Genomic DNA, 18733 nt, shown 5'->3' on the forward strand with positions numbered 1-18733 from the left:
GCGCGGGGGTGCGCCCGGTACGCGCACCGGGGAGCGTACATGGGAAAAAAAGAATGACAGAGTTTTCAAAAAATGTAGCATTTTTTTATAAATTGGAGGTAGTTCTAAAAAGAACTGTTTTTTTGCTTCTTTTTTAGTTTTTAATTTTTTTTACTTTTTCCGAACGTTTTTAAATTCTTTTGGTATTTTTTTTCAGAACAAAAACAAAACTAGGGAATGCAAAACTGCTCAATAGGAGCAAAAAAAAAGGGGAAAAATTAGGCCTGAGGGGCGCAGCGGTGTTCCTCCCTCTTTCGAACAATCAGGTCAACGCTCTGCTCCCCATAACATAGCAGTTGGTCGCACTGCTTACAACAAAATGTAATATCAGCAAAAACTGGCCGAATATTTTGGGTCATCACTGCTGGTCTTCCTCTCACCGATGATGTTGTTGCTCCGGTGGAAGTGGAGGGGCAATCGGGTGGTAGATTGCGAGCCAGGGCCCTGGTGCTCTCCCAGGCAAAATTAATCAGGTGCTTCCTCTCAACATGCCTGAGTAATGTTGCATTGCCAAAACTATATTTCCGGGTGGGATTTCCACGTGAGAGAACAGTGTCACAAATTTTACACGTGACTTTTGCTGCATTGCATTTTTTCTCCCCCTCTGGAAAAGAGAAAAACTTCCAAATAAAGTGGTCCTTCACTCTTCTCTGTGGGGGGACCTCAGGCAGGAATCCATCTGAAGAGTCTGAGGACTGGTCCTGGGAAGGGTTCTGGGAACCAGACATGGTTACATTTGTTTTTTTTGCAGGAACTGACAAGAGGTGTTGTCTCAGCAAAAGCAAACAGGTTTTGAGGGAAATAGGTGGGGTGTTTCCCTACTTGTGAAAAAAAAATGTTATTAACCAATGAAAAGTGTTATTTTCAGGTCACATGACCCGACACGCTTATGTATTCGCTCGAGTGCTTCCGGGTGCGCTTACGCCGTGCGTATCACGCGGACGCGGCTACGCGATACGTCACGATCATGAGATTGGCGCTTACGGGACGCTCCTCGGTGCGCGCCCCTGGGCGCTTTATAGAACTACGCTTTCCGGGGCGCTCACCGGGGGGGGCGCAACGGGATCGCTCCAAGGCAAAAAAAAAATATAAAAAAATATAAAAAAAACAAATTGGGCCAAAATTGTAGGGACTGGTAGCTTGATCTGCCTTTGCTATGTCTCAAGATATATGCACAAGTGGTTTTTACGAAAATTAACTTTGAAAAAAATATATATTTGCCTATATTGGCTATATATATGTTAGAGCCCAAATGTATCCCAATGTAGCCCAAAGATGGCCTCCAGAGACAAAAAAACCAAATGTAGCCCAAATATCAGCCAGATGTAGCCCAAATGTAGCCCAATGACAGAATGTCCCAGAGTGTTCTAAAGAACAACTAGAGCGCTAACAGTCTTACATATAAACTGAGACTTATAGTTAGGAATTAGCATTTAAAAAACCTATTAAATTCACAGAAAAAAACAGAGGTTTCACACCAGTTATAGTTAGCTGGAAATTTTACTGACATAAAACCAATGAAATTTCCACGTTATAGTTAGTTGGACTCACTATAACTTGCGCGTGTAATGCACTGCTGATGACATCACATATTACATCACTCATGACATGGTCAGTGACATCACTCATGACATCACTGATGACACAATCCAGTGAATGTGTGCCTTTCTGAAAAATGAATATGTTTTATATATGTATATGTAAAGGTCATTGGAAGAATAAATATTTAAATAAGTGTCTAAATGGATGTTTTTTTTAAAAAAAATGATTGGTTAACTAGCTTATTAAGTGTATCTTAGTGAATACATATATTAGCTATATTAAATATATATTTACTGTTTTTATTTTTCTAGGGACCCACATCGCCCACTGGGGTTGTATTGAAGAACAGACCACATCTACCAGAAACCTTTCCAGCACACGCCCACATTCAATTTACAGCACACGCCCACATTCAATTGTGCTCAGGTGGCCTGCTCGAGTTGTGGGGTCTCCAATGCCAGTGATCAAGGGATCTGTGACGCCCAAAACGCGTTTGGCAATATTTGTGTGCTGGAACCAGGCTGATGTACTCCTTGGATTAAATGAATTAACACGGTGTGTTGTGGCTTCATCTCTTGTCGGCAACTCGTGTTTGGGATATATATATATATATATATATATATATATATATATATATATATATATATATCCACACACTCCAGGACCCCAAAATTGGAAATGCCACTCGGAAGCTGAATAGTTAGACACTTCTTTATTGCAGCATGCTTGCGGATTTTAAACAGGAAAGCACCTTCCAACTGCTTAATGCGCCAAACGCGTTTCGAGAGTCTCCAGGCTCTCTTCGTCAGTGGCTGTAAGTTCAAAATGAAGCAGCAGCATGTGTCCTTTATTTACTATCAATCACCCGCCCTCCTTTGGGCGTGGCCACACTTGGCCCTCTGGGCGCTGTAGTTCTCAAGTTTTATTTGGATGCGCACTTCATTAAAATTGTACATGTGTTCATTCCAAGTGGGTGGTAGTAGACTCCCATGTTTGTAATCCGCTCTGCTTTTTTGCTGGAATAAAGTGCGGGCTCGCACGCATAAATGGAATGCATCACGTTCCCCTTCCGCCTTTGATGCTGTAACCAATACGTCAGCAAGGGTCGAGGTATGATCTCGTAGGGCAAATCCGCGACCTGGGAGGCCGCTAAACATCCACACACTCCAGGACCCCAAAATTGGAAATGCCACTCGGAAGCTGAATAGTTAGACACTTCTTTATTGCAGCATGCTTGCGGATTTTAAACAGGAAAGCACCTTCCAACTGCTTAATGCGCCAAACGCGTTTCGAGTGGCATTTCCAATTTTGGGGTCCTGGAGTGTGTGGATATATATATATATATATATATATATATATATATATATATATATATATATATATATATATATATATATATATATATATATATATATATATATATATATATATATATATGTATATACATATATATATGTATATACATGTTCCACACAATATTAAAAAGGAACGGGACATGCTGAGAGCTGACTGTGTCAGGGCACAATTGTATGTCTGTGAGGGGGTCACTGTACCCGGCTCACCAATCGGACGTCTGCGGTTCCTTTAAGTGTGTGGGAGGCACACTGCGAGTCATCATGGGCTTGGGGAAGGGAAAACACTCAAAGTCCTCCCCCTGTGATGTCATCTGTTGGTCCAATGATAAGACTCACCTGGTGATTTCAACTTGCCGACGAACGCCTTTGTGAACTCCACCTTTTCAGCGTATCCGGCATTGAAGAAGGCACAACGCCGAAACCGGTCTGCCTGGGGCTGAGAGGAAAGGCAGCGTGAACATTTCTGCAGTGGTGTATTTGGTGGCAAATAAATCTACCTGGAAGCAACTTCAGCATGTGTCAGCCCGTTTTTGACAAAAGCGGGATTGGAGGAGATAGTAGTGGCGGCGGGTCGGCCCCGCTTTACTGGCACGCCTCTTGGTCTGGTGCTCCGCATTTGCCGACAAACTGTGTGGATTGCGTGCATGGACTGCACAAATGCGGCGCCCCCCCAGCCTGGACTTTCGTGTGGGCATTTGGGGAAAGAGCGACAGCTGGTCTGTTGAGGAGTTGCTTTCGGAAGATGCAATTCGCCATGTTCCACACAATATTAAAAAGGAACGGGACATGCTGAGAGCTGACTGTGTCAGGGCACAATTGTATGTCTGTGAGGGGGTCACTGTACCCGGCTCACCAATCGGACGTCTGCGGTTCCTTTAAGTGTGTGGGAGGCACACCGCGAGTCATCATGGGCTTGGGGAAGGGAAAACACTCGAAGTCCTCCCCCTGTGATGTCATCTGTTGGTCCAATGATAAGACTCACCTGGCGATTTCAACTTGCCGACGAACGCCTTTGTGAACTCCACCTTTTCAGCGTATCCGGCATTGAAGAAGGCACAACGCCGAAACCGGTCTGCCTGGGGCTGAGAGGAAAGGCAGCGTGAACATTTCTGCAGTGGTGTATTTGGTGGCAAATAAATCTACCTGGAAGCAACTTCAGCATGTGTCAGCCCGTTTTTTGACAAAAGCGGGATTGGAGGAGATAGTAGTGGCGGCGGGTCGGCCCCGCTTTACTGGCACGCCTCTTGGTCTGGTGCTCCGCATTTGCCGACAAACTGTGTGGATTGCGTGCATGGACTGCACAAATGCGGCGCCCCCCCAGCCTGGACTTTCGTGTGGGCATTTGGGGAAAGAGCGACAGCTGGTCTGTTGAGGAGTTGCTTTCGGAAGATGCAATTCGCCATGTTCCACACAATATTAAAAAGGAACGGGACATGCTGAGAGCTGACTGTGTCAGGGCACAATTGTATGTCTGTGAGGGGGTCACTGTACCCGGCTCACCAATCGGACGTCTGCGGTTCCTTTAAGTGTGTGGGAGGCACACTGCGAGTCAAAATGGGCTTGGGAAGGGAAAACACTCGAAGTCCTCCCCCTGTGATGTCATCTGTTGGTCCAATGATAAGACTCACCTGGCGATTTCAACTTGCCGACGAACGCCTTTGTGAACTCCACCTTTTCAGCGTATCCGGCATTGAAGAAGGCACAACGCCGAAACCGGTCTGCCTGGGGCTGAGAGGAAAGGCAGCGTGAACATTTCTGCAGTGGTGTATTTGGTGGCAAATAAATCTACCTGGAAGCAACTTCAGCATGTGTCAGCCCGTTTTTTGACAAAAGCGGGATTGGAGGAGATAGTAGTGGCGGCGGGTCGGCCCCGCTTTACTGGCACGCCTCTTGGTCTGGTGCTCCGCATTTGCCAACAAACTGTGTGGATTGCGTGCATGGACTGCACAAATGCGGCGCCCCCCCAGCCTGGACTTTCGTGTGGGCATTTGGGGAAAGAGCGACAGCTGGTCTGTTGAGGAGTTGCTTTCGGAAGATGCAATTCGCCATGTTCCACACAATATTAAAAAGGAACGGGACATGCTGAGAGCTGACTGTGTCAGGGCACAATTGTATGTCTGTGAGGGGGTCACTGTACCCGGCTCACCAATCGGACGTCTGCGGTTCCTTTAAGTGTGTGGGAGGCACACTGCGAGTCATCATGGGCTTGGGGAAGGGAAAACACTCGAAGTCCTCCCCCTGTGATGTCATCTGTTGGTCCAATGATAAGACTCACCTGGCGATTTCAACTTGCCGACGAACGCCTTTGTGAACTCCACCTTTTCAGCGTATCCGGCATTGAAGAAGGCACAACGCCGAAACCGGTCTGCCTGGGGCTGAGAGGAAAGGCAGCGTGAACATTTCTGCAGTGGTGTATTTGGTGGCAAATAAATCTACCTGGAAGCAACTTCAGCATGTGTCAGCCCGTTTTTTGACAAAAGCGGGATTGGGGAGGATATATATATATATATATATATATATATATATATATATATATATATATATATATATATATATATATATATATATATATATATATATATATATATATATATATATATATCCCAACAAAAATTGCCTCGCAACTTGAACCGGGACAAAGAAGGGCGGTCAGTGTGACTGGCGCGGGGCTTCCAGTTGTACAGTTGTAAATACCATCAAATCCCTCCTTGAAGCAAAGAGGCACACCGACTCTTACTGGGTTCTTGTAATTTCATTGAATATGTGGAACAGCACGAAGGCAGTAGGCGTCCTTTCCCCAACGTTTCTGCTTCTGCAATCCTTGGTCACGGTTGGAGTCTCTGACTTTCAAATGACCCACGTGATTCTTTTAATCACCGCAGGACGTATTCTTTTTCAGCGAGCGCTGGGGGAAATAAATTGACATTATTTGAAGGGAAGCGCTTCAATCTGCGTGTACATTTCCTCTTTACTTGTCTGTTTACCAGTGCTGTAATACAGTCAGCCCAAATGCACAGTTTGTTTTTTCATTTCTCCACTCATTTTACAAATCACAGCCCCAGCTCGCAGCATCTGGAAATCTTTCCTTAAGCTCCCAGCTCACCACAAACTGGGAAAGTAATCCCCGAGGGCAAGCCGGCCCGGTTCTAACACGTAATGTCCCAACAAAAATTGCCTCACAACTTGAAGCGAGACCCAGAAGGGCGGTCAGTGTGACTGGCGCGGGGCTTCCAGTTGTAAATACCATCAAAACCCTACTTGAAGCAAAGAGGCACACCGACTCTGGCTGGGTTGTTGTAATTTCATTTAATATGTGGAACAGCACGAAGGCAGTGGGCTTGCAGATGCAGAAACGTTGGGGAAGGGACGCCTACTGCCTTCACTAACATTCACTAAAATACCAAAGGTTACAGGAACGTTATAGTTAGGGTCAGATTTTACTCATACAAAACCAAAGAAATTCAGCCATTATGGTTAGCTGCGTTAACTATAACATGCGCCCCCACAATGCACAGCTTATGACCACACATATTACATCACTCATGACATGGTCAGTGACATCACTGATGATATTACTGATGACATCTCATATGACATCTACGATGACATCATCCAGTGACTGCGAGTGTTTTAAAAAAGATTTTGAGTGTTAAATATATTGTGAATCAGCGGATATATGAGTGACTGTATGGAAGACTGAGTCAGTGCTTGACTGACTGTGTAAGTGAGTGATTAGGTGTCTCAGTGAATGTATGGGTCAGTGACTGGTTGTGTGAATGTGTGTATCTGTCTGGGTAGGTGTATGAGCGTGTTAGTGGGTAGGTGAATGACTATATGAGTGATTGGCTGTCTGACTACCTCTATGGTTATCTGGGTGTATGTGTGTGTGGGTGAGGAGTTGTGTAACTGCCTGTATGGATGAATGAATGGATGAGTCAGTGGCATTATGGGGTAGTGAGTACATGAATGAGAAACTGTATTGGTGAGTGAGTGTCTGTATGGCTGTGTCAGTGAATGAGTGCTTGTATCAGAATGGGTGAATAACTGGGTATGTGAAATGCATTATCGGTGAGTGACTGGGTATATGAGTGACTATATGCGTGAGCGAGTGAATGTGAGAGCGGCTGTATGGATGAGTGCATGCTTCTGTCAGTGACTCTATAGGTGAGTGACTGTGTTACTATTTGTATGAGTAAGTAAGTGGATGTGTGTGTAACTGTTTCAGTGAGAAGGTAGCTGAGTGATTGAGTGTACGGGTGAGTGTCTAGGTCTGTCAGTAGTTCTATGGGTGAGTCACTTAGTGTGTGAGTATTTGTATGGGAGTGGATATGTCAATGACTGTATTAGTGAGAGAGTGGGTGTATGAGTGGCTGCATGGGTGAGTGAGTGGATGGAGGCTTAGATCTATGATATGTGAAAGGGTGTGTAAGTACTGGTATGGCTCTTTGATTGGGTTTGGGGGTGTGAGCGGGTATGTCAGAAATGCTGTGGATGATGTAATCAGTGATGTCCTCACTTATGTCATTTGAGATGTCAACAGTGATGTAATAAGCAGCGCATTGCTCAGACACTGATGCACCCACTCACAGACCCTTTGGAAATTCACGCATCCAGGAGCAGACCAACTCAGACAATCAAGCACCCACTTGTAACCCACTCTGACACGTACACACCCACTCATTGAACCACAGCAACACTTCTACACCCAATTACAGAGCCATGTATACACCAATACAGTTACTCATATACCCACTCAGAGGCCCATACAGCCACTCACATACCCACAAACCCACTCACACCCCCCACCCAGAAGCTCATATAGCCATTCACACAACCACTCACCTACCTACACAGCTACTCACACACCCACTCTCAAATGTCACAGGTTACAGTAAGGAAATAACATTTAGAAAACCTTAGAAATTCACTGAAAAAACAAAGGTTACAGGGACGTTACAGTTAGAGTTAGGCTCAGATTTCACTAATGCAAAACCATAGAAAGTCAGCAGCTACACCTACCTGAGCTAACTATAACTTACGCCCATGCAATGCACTGCATTTGACCTCATATGTTCCATCATTCATGACATGGTCAGTGACAAAACTGGTGACCTCAATTCGCTGCCTTTCATTAGTCTGCCCCAGGGAAGCTTTCCATGGGTGGAGTGTCGGGGATGTATGTCGTTACTCCGCATGCTTTTACAACGCATGCCTTTAATTCGCAACTTTTACAACGCAAGTCGTTACAACGACTTGCGTTGGGGTCGCTGGATAGTGAATAGTTTACTATTCCAACTCCACTCCTCGTGCATAGTAGGGAAGGTTTTGGATAGTAAATTCAACCATTCCCTATCGTACAGCGCCCCCCCAGCGCAAGTCGTTGTAACGACTTGCGTTGTAAAAGTTGCGTGGTAATGGTAGTGCGTGGTAAAAGTTCCCCAGTGGCGGTGTTCCCACACATCCAGCCATACATTTTGATGCATTCCTAGATTTTCCATGAGTGGGTGACCTGGGAATGCTTCAAAATGCTGTGCCTTACAAGGGGAGGAGTTAAGACATAAAATGTCTCCTCGTTTTGTGCTCTTTCTATGTGTACTGCATTCTCCAGCACACATAGAAAGAGGAAAAGGCCTAAAAGGATTATTTTCGTGTAGGAAGGTGTCCCTTCTGGCACACAAATAATCTTCCCTGTAATGCGGACACCCTTGCACCGTGGTCAAGCGTGCTCCATTGGTGCAAGGAAGACAAAAGTGTTCCTGTGCAAGGAGAGAGAGCAGAAATGCGCCATATCTTGACAGACATGGCATATTCCCGCCCTCTCCCTTTCATGTAGAGCAGCACACCAGATTGTGTTTCTGGATTGTGAGAAAAAATATGAAATATGAACATTTGAAAAACCTGGAAAGGAAGAAATGTCTACACAGCACCTTCTCATCTGTGACTCATTTGCCAATCAAACTATTAGGCTCTTGGGGCTTTGATTGCCACTGGTATAGGTGACCTACCTTAACCTGTGCGACAATGAGTTCATTGCCCTACAGTTCTATACATTGCGCACCACAACAGTCGGAGGTAGTGAAAGATTGTGGCCTCAAGGCAACCATGTGTTTAAGCAAGTAAATGAGACAGCACTATACTGTCCTGCTGAACTACCCTAGAAATGCTTTTCAAAACTGGGGTAAAAGTTGGGAATCTCTATATTGCTGTTATTTCATATTTTTCAAAGAATGAAGGTGTAGGAGCTATTTATAGTATGGAATGATACAGGAATTTCCACCTTTACCCCTTTACCCCGCAGCACATAACCTAACAAATTTTTTAAAAAAAACTAAATTCTTGGACTTAAGAGAAAAAAATCATAAGCAAAAAATCAAGAGACATGCTACTTACTGAACGTGCTTTTATTTTTATGTTTTTTATGCTCCTAGAAACTACTTACCGAAATTGTGGAATATCCTATCAAATGCTGGCATCGCGCCTCGGAAAACAAAATCATCTCCCTGGTCAATAAAAGCTTCCTTTAAAGCCTTATATCCACAGATAAACACCACTGGGCGAGGACCCATGTAAAAGGTGAACACCGGACCATAGGTATCTTGTACCTGTAAAGAAAATAATACTCCATGATCACCTCACATGCTGCAAATATTACATTATGTTTCTGCCTTTTTAATTAACCAATATTAATAGAAATGTGATTACATATGTAAGTTAATTTTTAATTAAGGAGTTTTTGTAGCACTAGGTATCATACTTTGAATCTTGAAGCAGCTGTACGTTTTCAAATGTATGTACATTGTCCCCAAGGTCGAGTTATAGTCATTTTGTTAAGTGGGGAGTCTCCGTCTGAGTTTTTTTGTAATCATTTCAGTGTTGCATACAACAAGCAGTAGGTTGGGAAAAACTAGTGTCAAGCAATGCGGCTGTCACCAATTTTGGAAATGAATAAACAGCGCTTTTCAAGGGATAAGATGCAAATAGTAAAAGCAATAAGTGCAAATTTAACTTTTATTCAACCATGCTCTATTACTTTAAGACAACAACGTCCATGTCATGATGGTACATTCTGTAAGTTCATGTACAATATATTATTTAACAGCAAGCAGAGAGAGAGTATGTTGCTGTGGCACAGTTTCACGTTCTAGCCTATGGTAGAGGAAAATAATGGAAGGTAGTTATGGATGCAGGAGAGCAAAGATTGGGGACAAACTAAACATTCGAAGTCAAAACACATAAGGTATGCACTTGGGACCATAATATCTAAAGTGCCCAGGGACACAATGGGCATGTGGACCCACTTTTGTGAGCCCCAGGAAAAATTTGAGGGGATACTAACAACGGCCAGTGATAATTATTGCTGGCTGTGCTTAGCGATAATTATATTATCGCAGGCTCTCTCTGGTGTTTATCGCCCTGGTAGCACCTAATTAACAACGCGTTACTCCAGGGCAATAAAAATTCTAGAGACAGTGAGGTCATCGCCCTTTTGCTGGGAACATCGCTGGTTTTCCAGTGATGTTCCCAGCAAAAGGGCGATACCCTTGCTGATACGACCCACAGGGTCATATCAGCATAATCCACCCCCTATGTTAGGGATGGCTAAATCAGGATTTTAGCAGCCTTTAGATTTTAGATTGAGACAAAAAAAGCGGAGATAAAGCCCCTCTAAATATGCCCCTCTGTTGTACAGAAGGGACTGCAGATGTTTGTGCAGCCCCTTCTGCATTACACATTTTGCTGACATTATCTTTAGGGGGCGTTCTCTCATTTGCATGGGAGGTGGGTGCAAATAATGGAATAATATTGCCTCTGCATCTGTGCTGTAATATGGATCTCAGAACAAAGGAAAAGGGGCTCTCCGGAGGTGAACTGATCGTGCCCCAGAGAGTGGTGGTGCACAGTCAGTGTGCCCCTGAGGGCAACCCTCTAGAATGGGTAAATGGTTCCCATAATTGCCCTAGACTCCTGCCAGTATGTGAGCACAGTCACTTACTTCACCTGCATGCAGGGTGATGTCTGTCCCCCTTTGAAGTGCAGGCCGGTTGCCGCCTGTACAGTAAAAGCCAGAGCGGGTGCTCAAACAGCTACTCCACTTTTTACTTTTGCGCTACTTCCAGGGCTGCACATTGATTTTATTAGGGCCCAGCATGCTCCTTCTGTACATTTTTTATCATGCACCTTGGCACCGACCGGAAGGTGCACCCTTTCTGTCATTTAGGCCTGGGAGTACTAATTGAAGACACTAGGCCTTACCACGTAAAGTGAGCCCTTGTAGTGCTAAGTTAAGAGATAGCCTTGTATAATATAAAGTCAGCACTGGGGGCGGTATCACATAAACTGAGCAAATGATGATAGCCAAAGTTTTCTGTTGACTCATGACTTAAGTGATTGAAGAGCTGAAGCAGTGCCATTTGAATGTTAAATGGTGGCTTGTCACAAGAACTTTCAAGGCATGTGCTGCTTTTGGCTGCATTTGTTGAGGTATCTAAAGTTTAACATATAATAACACATAACAATACATTTAAAGTATAACATAACACATTAATAGTCAAAACATGAGAAAACTCAGTAACCACAGGACAAAGCAGCAATTACACATGCAATAATGCAACACCAAATGCAACATCACAAACCCAAATCACCTCCACAACAAATTGTAAGCCAACAAATATGCACAAATATTCTTATTATACATTTAGATGTGAGCACTTGGATTGGTGTCAATACCTTGTAAAAATGGTGCTTTGATCTTGTTGTCAGTAAATCGATCTTTTTCAGTATAACTATCTAGACTCATTCTTTTAAATATGCTTCATAGCATGGAATTTGCACAGTATTTTATTTTCATTGCATTCAGACCTTTTACTACCGCAACCACAATGGCTGAGGCTATTTACCTTTTCAATTTGATTCACCATTTTGGTGATGCCTAAGGGGTCATCTATATCCCGGACATCCTAGATCTTTCAAAGGCGTATTTACTCAGGCTGACATGCGATCTTTTTTGTCTTTCCAAGGGTTAGGTATAGCTATACATTTGCACATTATCAACTGAATATTTCTTACCTGTTAATGGAAGTGTGAAAACTCCCTACTGGAAGGAGAGGAGTTGGAGAGTAGTGAAGTAGTGTGAAAAGTGACGGGACGGAGACGGGAATATAAACGTCAAGTAATTTTACAGGACATTTGGGGACGGGAATATAAACCTCACGTAATTTTACAGGACATTTGATATAATGCCTTACAGTGACACTGCACCTAGTAATACTCGTGCAGAAAATTAAGCAATCTGTGGTTGTATCCAGTGCAATTCCACACAGGTTTCCACACACACTGACTTGTAAAAGGGCCCCAGATGCTCACAGTCCATATGACATTACCATCAGCAATTCAAAAATAGATTGGAGAACCACATTGAACAGTTTTGTATAGGATCAGTGCCACTTGTGTAGAATCTTGTATAAACTGTACTTCATGTGTGTTTTATAAAAGTGCTTGGCATGGTCATGAATGAGAGTGTCCAATGTTTCTTTGCCTGTGTAAAGACGCAAATGTTTACTATGTGATTGCAGAGGTGTGCAATCACAGATTCAGAATATCAATAATCAACTGAAACAGCAGAAAGGGTTGTCACCACTTCGCTGGCATGACCCCATTTCCATATGCACTCATGAATGTGGAATAACAATAATGTCTGAGAGGATGTTTTTGGGCTACAATGCAGTGTGAAATAAGTTTGCAAAAATTGTCTTGGTGTCATTAATTCCGTATGACAATTGGGTGCATCATGTGGTATTCTACCAGCACATCTTTGAGTACAAATCACAAATCAAATCAATCACATGTACCTTCAGTGATTCTCCTATCCACCTGTACCTAGACCAGCTGCTGATCAATTGGACTGCCCTTTTATAAATAAATGCAACTCTGTGAAGAAATATGCCCACTACCAGCTTCAGAGGGATCACTGAAATAATATTGAGAGACACAATATCGACCATCAAGAATACCGTTCACAAAATATCGAGTTTCTATCAACAAACAGGTAAGTAAAAAAATATTGAGTTAAAAATATCGTTTTAAAAAATATCGACTTTACTAAAAACAATGTTAAATTAAATTAATATTAAAAATGAATTACTAAAATATACGTTAAAATACTTAAATATACTTATAATAATTAAATAATTAATGAAAGTAAAAAAATAAAAAACTGTAATTCATATTTCTTGAAACATATATATATAGTAACAAAATATAATTAAATAATAGCCAATATTTGTAACGTACAATAACAAAAGTGTAAAAATTACTATTCCCACTCTAAAGAGTGCAAGCATAGGGATAGCGTTGGATAGCGTAGGGGTTAAAATTACTATTCTCACTCCAGTGGGTGCAACAGTAGGGAAAGCGTTGGATAGTGTAGGGGTTCAAATTACTATTCCCACTCCAGTGAGTGCAACAGTAGGGAAAGGGTTGGATAGCGTAGGGGTTAAAGTTACTATTCCCACTCCAGTGGGTGCAACAGTAGGGAAAGTGTTGGATAGCGTAGGGGTTAAAATTACTATTCCCACTCCAAAGAGTTCAACAGTAGGGAAAGCGTTGGATAGCGTAGGGATTAAAATTACTATTCCCACTCCAGTGGGTGCAACAGTAGGGAAAGCATTGGATAGCATAGGGGCTAAAATTACTATTCCCACTCCAGTGGGTGCAACAGTAGGGAAAGCGTTGGATAGCGTAGGGGTTAAAATTACTATTCCCACTCCAGTGGGTGCAACAGTAGGGAAAGCGTTGGATAGCGTAGGGGTAAAAATTACTATTCCCACTCCAAAGAGTGCAACAGTAGGGAAAGCGTTGGATAGCGTAGGGGTTAAAATTATTATTTCCACTCCAGTGGGTGCAACAGTAGGGAAAGCGTTGGATAGCGTAGGGGTTAAAATTACTATTCCCACTCCTGTGGGTGCAACAGAAGGGAAAGCGTTGGATAGCGTAGGGGTTAAACTTACTATTCCCACTCCAGAGAATACAACATTAGGGAAAGTAAATATTTAATATATTAATCAAAAATCTAAAAATGAATATCTATTAATAATTAATAAAAAATAAATAATAATGTTATCTAATATAATAATTAATATTTTAAAATTACTAATTAACAATAATTATTTCAATTAATCACCTATTAATACAAATTAATTAAACATTAACAATTAAGTATTCAATAATTAATAATTATTTTACAATTATTTCCAAATAAATACATTTTAATTATTTTTATTATTTAATTAATTATTAATAAATTACTTCCCACCCTATTCACCTATAAACCCACAACCCGCTACAGAAATTAAATTAGTAAAATTTACATAATTACCAATTAATCAATTAATAAAAATTAATTAACAATTATAATTAAATTAATTAACAAATATACATTTATTAACAATTAATTACTAATTACTATAAATAAATACATTTACATATTTAATTAATTATAATTAAATTACTTCCGACCCTATTCCCATAGAAACCCACAACCCGCTACAGAATTAAATTAGTAAAATTTACATAATTACCAATTAATCAATTAATAATATTTATTTTCCAATTACAATAAAATTAATTAACACATATACATTAATTAACAATTAATTACAAATTACTATCAATAACATTTGTTACATATTTAATTAATTATAATTTAATTACTTCCCACCCTATTCCCCTATAAACCCACAGTCAGCTACAGAATAAAATTACGCAATAATTATAAAAAATATATTCATTAAATAAAATTATTTATAACATAAATACACACTTTTCACACATATTATAACATAGAAATACACTATAAACAATTATATATTATTAGAAAATCGATATTTTAACTATCTATATTATATACTTCGATATTTTAACTATCTATATTTTTAACAGTCGATATTCCTTCACTTACCTTAAAAACAATATTTTTGTTATCTATATTCTGTCCTGTCGATATTTTGTCCAGTCTATATTAAAAACTCGATATTATGTCCAATCGATATTTTGAACTCGATATTATGTCTGTGCACCACTTCGGAGAGCTGTTTCAGCACACTTTTAACTTTTAATGTATTTCACAGTTTTGGGTTGACAGTTGAAGGTGGATTGTTCATGTCCCTATAGAAGCTGATCAGGCCCCATAAAGTCACATTAAAGCATATACCACGTAGGCATATCTCTGTCCTTGGGGAACAGGTGCACCTGCTGGAAGAGATATTGTGCTAATACATATTCATGGAGGGCAATCACATGCTGCCTGACAAAGTACTGGAAAGAGTTTTTTATTTTTTTTATTTCTGTAATTTTTTTTATTGTAGAAAAATATATATTTACATGGAGCATAACATACACATAGGTGAAGGAAGAGGAAAAAGAGAAAAGGGGTGAAGGAGAAACTGAGAAGGGAAAAGAAAAAGAAGAAAAACGCCCGGGGGCGTTAAATCCCGGGGGCCTTAAATCTCGGATGGTACTTGGATTATATTAAAGAATCTATGTGAGAATAAACAATTGTCTGCAATTTCCGTGGCATAGATAGCAGAAGCATGATAAAGATATAGCAGTTTCTAAGTACTGCCCTAATCATGATCATGTTTGCTCGGCCCTGATCGATCGATTTGTTACAGTGCTTTTGGCCCACAAAGTAAAAACATAGCTGCCTTTCACACAATTATTATTACAAAAATAAAAACAACTTTGCTAAATACAATAAACTAAATTTACGACATATAAAAATTTAAGATGTGTAAAAATATGCGGACTTATATGCTACTAAGCAATCTGAAGATTTGTATGCGTATCCCAGCTTTTCCTCAAAAAAACAAACAGTTTTTTTGTTGTGTGGTCTACGAGGTCATTTAACATATTCAGTGTTAGCTCCGTGTAATTTTCAATCTGCTCTTTGAGTAGGATCGTCACTATTGAATTGATTCTGGCCATACTAAAAAATTTGCAGGACAGCATATAGTGTTCCATATCCTCTCTATCCCCACACAGACGTTAGTCAAAATGTCTCTGGGGTTTCTTCTATTCTTGATGGCATTTAGTAGCAGGCTGCCACCCCTCGCCACTGTAAAAAGTCTTCATTCTATTTGGTTCATCAGCAGAGCAAGATATTGTTGGGTGTTTTGGGATGGGTCGAATCAGCCTGCATTGCCTTTGAAGTGTACATTTTCTAATGGTGTCTATTTTTTTTTTTTAGCCAGAGGCTAAACAGTTGCTTATTAGCAGTGGGAATTATCATTTTCACGGACAGCAAATTCATATTCGAATCCTAGTCAAGCCCAGGGTCTTAGATTCTATTTCCTATTGGATTACATATGGTGATTTCATATGCATAAGACATTTTTTCCCAAGCCCAATCCACTAGTTTTGAACTTTGAGCTTTCAGTTTTTTAGCCCACACTTAGAAAGGGCCATCTGGCATCTGGACTCAATGGAGGAGTAGCCAATGTCTTATTCCAATGATACAATGGGAAAACCTAATGGCATTTTGAGAAATAATTTCAAACATTTTCTCTCCGTGGACTACACAATGTATGGACTTGTCCATTCCACTATAGCTCTGCTCTGTACAAGAGGTGGCTTCCAGGCTTTGCATGGAAGATTTTATAAATAAAATAGTAAAACTGTTGGCTGTTTTTGTGCACCATTCTGAGTATAGTGTATGCAGACACTTCTGATTTGCCTATAGATGTTTGTACATGAGTATTCCATTTTAATGAACTATCTAGTGTTACACCTAGATACTGAAAAGAAGCAACTTCCTCCAGTATTACTTGATTGATGAAGAATGGATATTTCTTATCACGATTTATCCTTGAGGTCATTATCGTAGTTTTTGAAGTGTTGATTGCTTAACTGTGTGCTTTATAATGTATTCTCCATGACTAGAAGTTATGCCGACAGACATTTGGTTTTTTTTGCTATCAGGATGGAATCATCAGCATAAAGCAATGCCAGAGCCTTACAACCATTTATTCCAGGAATGCTGTCAATTGATTTTTGGACTTCTTGGTTCAGCTCATTTATAATGAGGAAGAGCAAGAGTGAAGCCAAGAAGCAACCTTGCTTGACCCCTCTGCTGTTAGGTAGATTTTTACTAATGAGCCCTCTTTGATTAAGACTAACCTGGGCGGAAGTTCTGGTGTCCAACAATTGGATTGATGGCAACAGCCCAGGATCCATGCCCACAATGCTCAATTTTTTTGAAAGACATTTCCTTGAGACCAGATGGGAAGCAGATGAGAAATCTAAAGAGTCCACATACAGGGGCATTTTTATTGCTGCACTAGATTTGTGAATTATGTGTAGCAATGTAAACACCTGTTCTATCAGAGAGAGTCCTTCTGAAAAGCCTCATTGTATAGGTGTAAGAATGTTTTTCTATGTGACCCACTCATCCATAGCCTTCAGGATCAATTATGAAAAAATCTTACAATCAGTGTAAATAATACTTTACTGGTCTGTATGCTTTTGGGTAATTTTTGGAACCTTTCTAATATAATGGCAGAAGGGTACTATTATACTAGGAATCAAGGCAGCTATGTGAACTGCCCCTACCTTGAAAATTATTGCAAGAATCTCCACCCACCAATCAATGTCGGAAAGGTGTAATTTTAACCATTGGCAAAATCACAATGCTAGTCTCAAAAATACGTCTACACTTTCTGTAACTATTAAGCCTCTGCTAACTATGATCTTTAACAATTTTAGATTAGCCTCTTTTGTTCCTTACAGGAGATAGCTAAGGGGTGATCTCTCAAATGGATATCCGGGAACGCTGCAGGCTTACTCTCATAACTAACTGATTTAGAGTGGCTTGAAATGAAGGACAGTTATCACACATTAAAATTTCAGGAAATACAGGCCACTGATCTCATCTTAAACCGTTGCTACACCTTCTGATTGGCAGTGATTTTAATGTCACCTTTAAGCCGCTAGAGAGTATACTTCTGGTAATGGAAGAGGACAATGAAGCTATGGATATTCTGGTAAATGACCCCGCTGTGTGCACTCTGGATTTTATGTGAACTTCAGCTTGCCCAACAAAACCTGACCAAGCGAGATCATATCCTTTTAATTGAGAGAGGCACCAAAGTAGGTTGGATTACTTACTTTTGGCCATCTCACTGTGGGACAAGGTGCTGATTTTACAGTAATTCCTAGAATTGATAGCGATCACTGAGCATCACTGCTCGAGTTAATTCCCACCTTGATTAAGCATTATCCTGGGCAAAGTAGTTTGCACCAAAAAGAGTCTTTTATCAGCAATAATTGTGGGTCAGTTAAATGGCCAAAGGTGTTGGCTAATCAAGAAGCTAAATCCGAGAATTATAATCTGAGCTACAAAAGGCATGATATCCCTATAGTTATGACTCAGCAACAATTATTTGATTAATTAAGGAAACTCTCCAACAGCCTATTGGTGGCTCCCCCCCTACTTTCCTTGCTAGCAGGAAGAGTAATTTGTGTTATAACACAGAAGCTGTAAAGTGAAATTCCTCCTCAATTGAGAAATTAAAATGTGCTCCACCAAGGAGCGTGCCGTAGCGGTGAAGCAAGATGGCTGTCCTGTACATCAGCCCAGCAACACGGAGGAATGGTTGAGGCCGAAGGACGTTCTTCTGACAACGGTGCAGGCAACTAATTATGGATTTTCCTGTCAGAAGCTATGCAGAGCACTGGGGCAAGTTTGGCAGACCTTAAAATTGTCTTATTGGATACTTTTTCTTCCTTTATCTTCTGTCTCATGT

At 40.9% G+C, this 18733-nt stretch overlaps 1 protein-coding gene across 3 annotated transcripts in view; it reads right to left on the reverse strand.

Annotated features, from left to right (window-relative positions):
• LOC147692377 (cytochrome P450 2G1-like) overlaps positions 1-18733 on the reverse strand; it is a 489071-nt gene that overhangs the window by 413488 nt on the left and 56850 nt on the right. For all 3 annotated transcript variants that reach the window (XM_086938599.1, XM_086938601.1, XM_086938600.1), the window contains exon 2: positions 9376-9538. In XM_086938599.1, the coding sequence (XP_086794725.1) occupies positions 9376-9538 (163 nt within the window). The remainder of the gene's footprint in view (positions 1-9375; positions 9539-18733) is intronic.

The sequence above is a fragment of the Lissotriton vulgaris genome, chromosome 9 (genome assembly GCF_964263255.1).
Source record: "Lissotriton vulgaris chromosome 9, aLisVul1.2, whole genome shotgun sequence".
Taxonomy (NCBI): Eukaryota; Metazoa; Chordata; class Amphibia; order Caudata; family Salamandridae; genus Lissotriton; species Lissotriton vulgaris.